Source organism: Crocodylus porosus, unplaced genomic scaffold (assembly GCF_001723895.1).
Source record: "Crocodylus porosus isolate Cpor-Errol unplaced genomic scaffold, CroPor_comp1, whole genome shotgun sequence".
Taxonomy (NCBI): domain Eukaryota; kingdom Metazoa; phylum Chordata; order Crocodylia; family Crocodylidae; genus Crocodylus; species Crocodylus porosus.
This window is the reverse complement of record NW_017728949.1, coordinates 68,215,379-68,224,940: the sequence shown is the minus strand read 5'-3', so window position 1 is coordinate 68,224,940 and position 9,562 is coordinate 68,215,379. Positions and strand designations below refer to the sequence as shown.

The 9,562-nt window shown below is 41.3% G+C and overlaps 1 protein-coding gene across 12 annotated transcripts in view; it reads right to left on the bottom strand.

Annotated features, from left to right (window-relative positions):
• Positions 1-5,052: 5,052 nt before the first annotated feature.
• R3HDM1 (R3H domain containing 1) overlaps positions 5,053-9,562 on the bottom strand; it is a 169,974-nt gene continuing 165,464 nt past the window's right edge. For all 12 annotated transcript variants that reach the window (XM_019554019.1, XM_019554023.1, XM_019554026.1 and 9 more), the window contains one exon: positions 5,053-6,441. In XM_019554019.1, coding sequence (XP_019409564.1) covers positions 6,077-6,441 — 365 coding nt within the window. In that variant the 3' untranslated portion in view covers positions 5,053-6,076. The remainder of the gene's footprint in view (positions 6,442-9,562) is intronic.

Sequence of the window (9,562 nt, the reverse complement as noted above, 5' to 3'; positions counted from 1 at the left end):
TTCATATGTAACATGGGCCACGTTACATCTTTGATGCGATTCAGTGGCCAATCGTGCGATAAATGCAGGCAGGCCACGCGCACTACATAACCGTCCCAGGCTAGGAGGGAGTCTCGGACTATAACACAGCCAGCTTGAAAACGTGAGAGGAGCCTACAGCTGGTTTCTCACCAGTTTTAATTTGCAGTGTAGCAGGGCCCAAGGACATGCGCCAACCTCCACATGGGGTCAAAGTTACTCCGAGTGAGCCAGGCTGGCCTCTCAGTGCCCTCACGAGGTCTACTTGAAGAGAAGCAGAGGGGCAACGTTTTGCTGATGGCTTCGAACAAACTTCTTGAGCCAAAGGCAGGAGCATGGGGCAGCAGACCAGGACAGATGCAGGTCGCCACAAGAAAGCCGCTTGCTCCCGTTGTGATTTCCGCCTAAATCGGATGCTGGCTTACAGCAGGCTAAAGTCACACCTACACCACTTGCCTGAAGGTGATAGGACATGCATACCTACCTGAGACTTCAGTCGAGTAGGAGGAAGAAAGGACAGCTAAAAACACCCCCCCAGATAAAACCCAACCTCAAGGAGGCTAGTTCCAGCCACAACTTGGTGTCATCACAACCCCAGACAAAGTTCCTGTGATTAAATTAGGATTCGAGTCAAAATGATGCCCCTCTCCAATCTCCTACTCATCTCAAATGCTTCTTCACCTAATTAGCATGACATTTTCTGCTGTGTAATATAGCAGTACACAATATTGCTCTTTCCTTATATTGATGTTAACATAATGATGTGAAATCAATTGCACATCATTATGGATGCAATTACAAGGTCCTTGTGTTGAGATCAGTCTGCTTTCCAGAAACTATCAAGCTTTCCCTCTCTCCTGCATGCAGAAGTACTGAAAGTTTCCTGGCATTTTCTCATTATTGTGTTTTCTCTTTAACTCAGAGTTGTAAGCTGCTCAGGGCTTGGGAATGAAAAATAAACCTGGATATTAATTATTACACACAATGTTATTTGACTCAATGTAGTTTATTTTTATACTTTTGACCAACCAATTTTGAAGCGCACACGACTATCAACAACATACAGCTTTTCCTGTGTCTTTGGTTTACAGCGCTAGTCTCATCTGACATTCAAACTCTCTTCAGCAGTGCATAAACAATTCAATACAGTTGCATGCATCTCACAATCACTATGTTCAAGTATTCATTACCAGTACAACTGATAAAAGGAAAAAACTGAGACTAAAATGTACTCATTTCCTGTATCAAACTGTGCACTTCCATGCGTTCGAATATCTCTAGCAACAAAGCAAAAACAGTCCCAACCCAAGGAATATTAATAAGCAAACAGGGCCAGAAAAGTGAAGGAACTACTAGGAGGACCAAAACAAGCCTTTATTACTATGAGGCTACCACCTCTCCATATTAAACCACAAATCTAGATTTAGGAGTAAAACTGGTCTTACAACTCTACACGCATGTGGTTTTACTACTTGACCCAAAAGAAGATACTTGGTAGCTATAAAAGGATTATCACAATAGTTTTAGTTTTCTTCCAGTTGAAAAAGGGTGTCAGTCACATAGGCAAAGAGACCAAGATTTTCAGAAGTGACCAATGACCCCAGATACCCATTAAGAAATAAAGGGACTTGATTTTCAGAAAGTGCTGAAAGCTTAGACATCCCTAATTCCAAGGTTTGTCTTTTGTTTTTTTAATTTGGTCCTCCTGCCTGATACTAATCTACTGAAATCTATGGCCAAAGTCTCTGGCTGATGTAATGGGATTAGGATTGCTTTTTATGGATGCAATGAGAGGAAACTAATAATTACCCACGATTATCTGATACCAAATAGTTTTTGCTTCGCCACAAAGAATTTTCTTCCAGTACAGTCAGGACATCAACATTCAAGCTGACTTAACTGTGAAACACTGTAGGGCACATAATACATCCCTTTCTGAGCAGGTGACAACAAAACCTACAAAATTTCTATCAGGATATTTTCAATGACCTGTAGCAGAAAAACAGCTTGGCCAACTTTTTTCAAGCCTTACATAAACATCCTCCTTTGCCTCAAGGGTAAATGCATTAATTTCTAGGCAACCAATTTTCTAAACAAAAATTACAGGAGGGTGGTGCTACAGTGAGACAATAGAAGTTAGTTGCAATCTTAGTTGTACATAAGCCTACAACATCCATGGAAAACTACAAGCAAAAAAGTTTTTTGGAGGGGAGGGGGAATTAACTCGAAGCAAACAGCACATCCAATACCAACCTACACAATAGCCATGACATTTTAAGGCACAAATGAGTATAGGAATATGAAAACACTTCGCGATTCCATTTTGGGAGAAACATGGCTTGTATTATACCAAGTGACAAAGGCACAGATCAGTTTGTTTATAGCACACATGAAAAAGAAGCTTTTTAGAAAGTGGTATGTTGCCCAGTTTCATCCAGCACAATTGATTCTTTTCTCATTTTGATAGGATTAAGTTCTCATGTGCATGCTGCCATTGCTTGACTCATGGCTTGAAATTTGAATCTCCATGCCTCCATGTTGCAGAAGCCCTGTACTGTTCTCAAATGTCCTAGAAACTCTCAGAAACTGAACATTTTTGCAGCATCTGGTACAGCACAGTGCTGTCCTTCCTTCCTTAGAGATTATAGACAGAAATCCCTGTCAGCTAGTCAAGAAAGCTATTCTTTTCAAAGTTGACTTGATCTTTGTCCAAAAATCCAGTCTGCTTACTGTAGCATGGAAAACTTGAGAACACAGCCAACTACCTCTCAGATACTTCGAGGGTCATGAGTAGAATCCTCATATGTGCCGTTAAGATCTTCCACATGAATCTTCTTGTGCATACTCACAAAGTAGTGTGTAGGGGTTAGGACTTGAACTAACAAAGTGTCTTTTCAGGATATGCACAAAACAAAACATTCTACTATGCAATTATACAATATGTGGAAGTGCTGGGAGGTGATAGACACTTTTTATAAGTTAGAAAAATACTATGCAGAAACAGGAGTCTCTTCATAGACAGGGCTGAAACCAGCTGTCTTATTGGACCAGTTGTACATCCCTTCATCTCTTAGTCATAAACCAGATATCCTACCTCTGTCATGTTCATAAGCCATTATCATACCCTAATCTATATTATCACTTTAAACCTTCCTTTGAACAATAGCAGCATATGATTAATAGTATATAGAGTGTCTGCTATGCTGTAACAAGTTTTTTTTCCCTTAAGATGTGCATCAAATCTTAAAAATTAAGCATTTCAGGGACTGGAAAGTAGACCTTGTCTCAGAAGTGGGGAGGACTAGACAGGTGGAGGGAAGGGTCTGGTAAGGCTTTCCCTAAACAAATCATTAACTGATTTCTTCCAAACTCCACTAATTATATTATTTACATTGGCAATTGAATGCCAGAGAGGTTGGTGTTAAAAAGAATAAACACAACACTGTAAGGCAAAAAATTTGGAGGTTTATGCTTAAGTTTGCTACTAACAACCCTTCCCAGCTGTGACTTTTACAGTCTTTTTCGAAATAAGTACTTGCAGCAAACATGTTGGAAAACAACTTTCTCTTTTTCACCATGAGGAAAAGAGGCTCAGACAAGTTAAGTGTCTTGCAGGAAGTAAGTGGCAAAATAAGTAATAGAACCCAACTTAAGTAGTTTTAGGGAATCCATTACTTGAGTGGCTGATAAGTTATAAAATAATATCTATTAAAATAGAAAGTAATAATTAAGATTGATCTACTTTGTTCAGAGTGTGCGCTTTTCTCCCTGTACTGTTTTCTCCATGCTTCCCCCTCCTCCTTCAGTTATTGGAAGAAAGTTCTGTGAGAAGCAAATTTAGCAGCATGACAAATTTTTTGAGAAGGAAAATTGGCACCATAAAAGTGGTTGGACTTGATCTCAGTCTTAACTTCTCTGGTAAGTTATTCCAAAGAGGGAAGCTCTTGGATACAGATACTTTACAACTTTCAGCTTTGTCCTAGATTTTGTAAGCCACAGGAGGCAGCCATTTTGTTGGCCACTAAGCCTAGAGGCTTCAGCTTGTAGGGGAAAACAGTGGGAGGCAGTTATGAGTGTAGTGAACTGGTGTGACACATTTTCTATTTCATCAGTTAAAGAGGAGAATTATATGCTGTTGTTCAATAGCAGCACATGATCCTGGAGTTAGTATTACCTTCACGGGCTTTGACACTGTCAATAGTCCAACCAGAAGTGATGAGATCTAGACTTGTAATCAGGATCTTCATCCAGGCAGCATACCTTTTGGTAAGGCAGACAGGAATTAATGCACTACTCTGGTTTGCAGTTCCGGTTTGGCTGTACAATCTGACTCCACTCCAGCAAAGTACTTGTGCGCAGACTTAATTTTGAGCATGAGTGGTCCCAACCAAATACGTTGTAGACTCAAGCCTCTTATGTCTAATCCAGTAAACTATGATGGTTTTTTAATGAGCCAGGCCTTTTCCATTTCTTAGCATTGATCCTAACTATAAATGTATGTGCTGTTCTGTCTGTGTGCAACTGCAATTATGGGGGCACCAGTGTATGGCTCTGATTTGTGTTATAGGGTTAGAGTTGAGGCTTTTTGGCACTATAATTCTTCATCTTTACTCTCTAAAAATAAAATAAAAATGAAAAACAAGTATTACCCTAATTTTGACTTTCAGGCTTGTGAAAATGAGATCTGTATGTTTAAAAAAGTTATACACCACCTGTAAGCAGAGCAAAGGACAAAATCATTAAGTGACTTTTTTACATAGCAAGTTAGTACCTGAGTTTCTGGAGTCTAACTCTAATAATTTCTTCCTTTTTCCTTTTCTAGATAGATATAAATACAATTTTCAAATGCCATAAAAGTTAATGGTACTTCAACAAAAGGAACAGAGATGGTGGGTCTTGAAAAAAAATTCTAATAATAATATACCATTCTACAGTCTTTTCTCATGTTTGAAATGGTAGCTATCTAATCAATACAGATTTACTCAGCTTCATACAGGTCAATAGTTGAAACAAGTGCACTAGAAGAAGTTTGTATTGTAAACATTTATTTTCTTGAACTGAAAAAAGGCTTGCATCAGCACACATTGTACAGCCTTGCAAATACACAGAAATTGAAAAAGGGTGTTTGTATGTGCAATGTATCTTTTGATGTCCAGTGATCCTCTGCAAATATGCAAACATATTTAAACCATTTAAGAAGTTTCCAGCACTTACTGAATGCAATTATCTTAAAGTGAAAAGAAAAAGATCCATCTGGTGGGAACACAATTAAAGTGCAAACATTTTGTCATTGGGGAAGATGCATTTTAGTTTCTTCACCATTTTCCTAAAAACAAATGGGATACAATGAACATTCTTCATAGTTCATTCATATTCCTCTTTAATACTCACACTAACCTGTTTGATCAGAAATGAGTCATTCAAGAATATAAATTTATTTGTAATTTTCTTTGATGCTGTCTAAATAAATCTCAAAAGGAAAGGACTGTCTAAGGAGGTTAGTAGTACTTAGTGATTTTTTTAGTAAGAAATACAAGGAAAAGGAATAGATAACTTGAGACTTTTGGGTAGTTAGCTAGAAAATAGAGTGCAATTCCTTAACAGTTCCTCTCCTTTCCCCCCACCCTAACCCCTGTCCTAAAATGGATAGCTGTGTGCTGGCTGTGAAAAGGGATTACAAAATACAGATCTGAGCTTGGGTATTCATTATGAACAAACGTTTCCTGTACAATAGAGCTTTGGATCCAATACAAGAATTCAGAAATATAAAACAAAACTATTATAAAAGTGAGGGGCATTATAACAGCATCCTTTATAGAAAGCTGCCTCTCCGTATGTCAGAATGGGTTCTTACAGTCGCCTGGGATTAAATGTATTTTTTTCTTCTTCTTGCTGGATCACTGGGTTTTTTTTTCCCCCCCAAAGGCTACAATGTCATGTGACAATACATCCCAGGAGTCTTTATGAAGGGAACAGAAACCCTATAATATCAAGCCAATCAAGTAGAGGAGAGAAGGACGTGGAAGTAATAAAGGCTGAATGTCCAATGATGTAGCTGCTACTGAGAACTAGCCCTTTCCAGAACACGAAAGTCGTAGTGCTTCTTGCTTGTTCTCAGCCTAAACTTGTTAACTGAGTTACTTTGTTTCTTCAAAGCATTTTGAGCTGCTGACATTGTAGGGAACGTAGCTAGAACTGTGTATGTGGAAGCCAAGTCACTAGGTTTGGAGGGTTCAGCGTTCACATTACTATCTCCACTGCCACAGTAATGACGGTGATGTTGCTGCTGTGTCTGTAGACACTGGGGATCCCTTAGCCACCGAATCTTGGCACCAACTTTACAAAGTTCTCCAAATAATTTTTCAGCTTCCATACGAGTTATTCCGTCGGGCAGTTCAGTAATTTCTAAGACTTTTCCAACAACTGAAACAAGAAGAAAAACTCCTAAGTTAACCAAATGCACTTCATTTCAAAACATTTGTAAACAAGCCTTTAATTTTGGTCAGAGACCTCAGGCTGCACCTGACTCGCCTGTTGCCTGCAACAAGCAATGTGGGTGTAATAAAAATGTGGAGACAACAGAGGAGGACTGGGCACCCTTTACTCAGAGAAATATAAAATTTCTTATGGTAAAGCATGGCTTTAGCCTGCTGCTGCCATGAGGGGCACTTTCTAAGAAAAAGCAGTGAAAAGAACCCAGCCTCCCTTTGAACTTAACCACTCTGCAGGGACAAGAAGTCATGCACACATCATTTTTTGCCATCACAACAGAATGTCTCATCTCACAATTATTTACAATAGATATACCTTATAGTATCCATTTCAAGGATAGGTAAGCTGAATGGCTTAAATTATTTTTCTAAGCCATCCCAGCCAGAAGTAGTTCTGCATGTCATGCTTGCTACAGAAGCAGGGATGTATCAGGTTTCCTTGTTTACTAGGTAGTAAAAGTTGGCTGCAGACCCTGGTGTGGCAAAAGGTTACACCTTTGTGACACAGCAGACTTAACGGCCCGAGAGATACTACGTGCTGCTTTATGTCAGGGTAGAACTCACATGACCTTGAAATAAATTTAGTTCATATAAAACAGCACTGTCTAACTGGTGGCCCACAAGCTGCACAAGGCCACTGGTCCAGGTGCTGCTCCCCTGTTTGCTCTGATGTCCAAGTCCATGGGTTCCTCCCCACCCCCACCACCCAAGCTTCCATTCTGGGGGGTTCATGTGGCATATCAGCAGCCCGTGTGGCATGGTATGGGAAGCAGGAGGTTGCACAGTGCAGAGTGAGGCCCATGCGACACTCGCCTAGATTGTGTGTGGTTTGTACAGTATGTGGCTGGGGGACCAGAGGCCCCAAGCCACTTAGGAGCTGGACAGCCCTGGTAAAATATTCATAGATCTGTTAAGCTGAGGGAAATGATGGCTGTTCATATGATGCTGTTACTGGATCACACTTTGCCTATGCAGCACTCAGCCCTCTTTCTCCTTGGGCCCACTTCAAGGGGACAAAAGGGCAGCAAGTATTTTTTGTTCCTCAGTTTTCTTTCCATTGTAGAGTCACATAGTACACGCAACTCCAAAGATGAAGAGAGAGGAAAACATATACAGATGGACAACCCAGCCAGAGAAAGCAATAGGTAATTTATCTTCTTTTGAATGATGGCTCATATGTACATACTCACTGTGGGTGACTCCAAACAGCAGCTGTGCACTTGGATGTGGGTACCAGAATCCCCTAGGTCAGGGATGGTAGTCATTCAGCCCCACGAGCTAGATGAATAACATGGGCCCAGACTACAAGTTGGACTGGATGGAGAGACTGATTCCACATTTCAGTGTGAGCTGTGCAGTGGCCAGAGTGGGCTGCGGCCACTCCAGGTCTTCACTGCACAGCCCCAGAGTCTCCAAGGAGTGTAGTATGGCTCCAGAATACCATGAGGTTGCTCCAGCACTGTGCTGCACACAGTGGCCACTCCAAGATGCAAGCTGGAGCAGGTGCTGTGTGCAGCACATGGGGCTATTAGATCACTCAGCTAAGGAAACAAGTAGCTGTGGATGCTTTCAGAAAGTCCTGTGCATATGATATGGGTTCTGTCCTTCTCCAACACAGGGATCTCTCAGCTCAAGAGAAATAAAATCTTGGAAAAAACTCCACCAAGTTGATACATTAGTTGAGATGGAATCTAACTTAGGGACAGAAACTTAGATCCTTAAGCACCTCTGCCAAAAAGAATCTCCAACTCATAACAAAAGTAGTTGAGAAGAACCAAGAAGCAGAAAGTGTATGCTGCTCTAAGTCCCTGTGGACAGGCCATCAAGGGCAACAGGTATTGCTAATGCAAAAAGCCTTTAAACGCTTGCTTGAGATACAACTGTACATTCATGCAGAAAAAATATGCCTATAGACAGTCACTTGATGAAAAAGTTTATATAATTTTAAAGTGTTTTGTTACTAACAGCAAATTCTCAGAGTGTGTTGGGGATAACATTTTGATACAGATAATATCAGTGGGGGTAAAGCTCTTCCCAAGTTGCTGCCCACAAATATGGAGGAATTGGTTGAGAATATGAAAGTGGAATGTAACTTGGGTGACAGTGACCATGAAATGATAGAGTTCAAAATCCTAAAGAAGAAAAGAAGGAGAGCAGCACAAGGACACTGGAGTTGAGAAACTGGTGGGCAGGGTCCTCTATGAAAAGCAGGTTTGAGGAGAAAAGGAATCTAGGAGAGCTGGCTCTACTTTAAAGGGGCCCTTTCAAGGTCACATCCCAAATGCTAGACAGCGATCTCTTCCATGTGTTAAACTCAAAAAATGAATCTGTAAAAAGTGGAAATTTGGTCATGGTACATGGGAAGAGTATAAAAGTAACGTACAGGCATGTAGGGAAAATGTTAGAAAGGCTAAGGCACAATTGGAGATGCGACTCAACAAACAAAAAAGGCAAGAAAGATTCTACAAGTATGTCAGAAGTAAGATGTGCTCAGGGCAGTAGTCAGGGAGGCATTCGGAGCCCAGGGGGTAGCTAGTATGGGGGTCCAGGAAAGGTGGTCCTTCCTCAAGGAGGCTATCCTTGGGGCACAGCAGGATGCAATTCCTCTGCACAGGAAGGCGGGAAAAAGGTTCAAGAAACCTTCATGGATGAGCGCAGATATCCAGGCTGGCCTGAGGGCAAAGAAAAAAAGCGTACTGGCGGTGGAAGCAGGAGGCAGGGACAAAGGAGGAGTACACCTCCCTGACCCAAGCTTGTAGGGATTTGGTAAGGGAGGCTAAAGCAGCACTGGAGTTTAGATTAGATTCTGGGATTAAGGATAACAAAAAGTCCTTCTTCAAGTATACATGTAGCAAGAAGAAGTCTCGGGGTAACACTGAACCCCTACGGGGCAGGCCAGGGCAGGGCAGTTGGTGACGGACGCGCAAGAGAAGGCAGAACTCTTCAACAAGTTCTTTGCCTCCGTGTTCCTGTCTGCTGACAATGGGGTGCTCTCGGGTGACAGTGTAGAGAGGCCCGGGAAGGATGCCAGTCCCCCCACTGTTAGTTCAGAC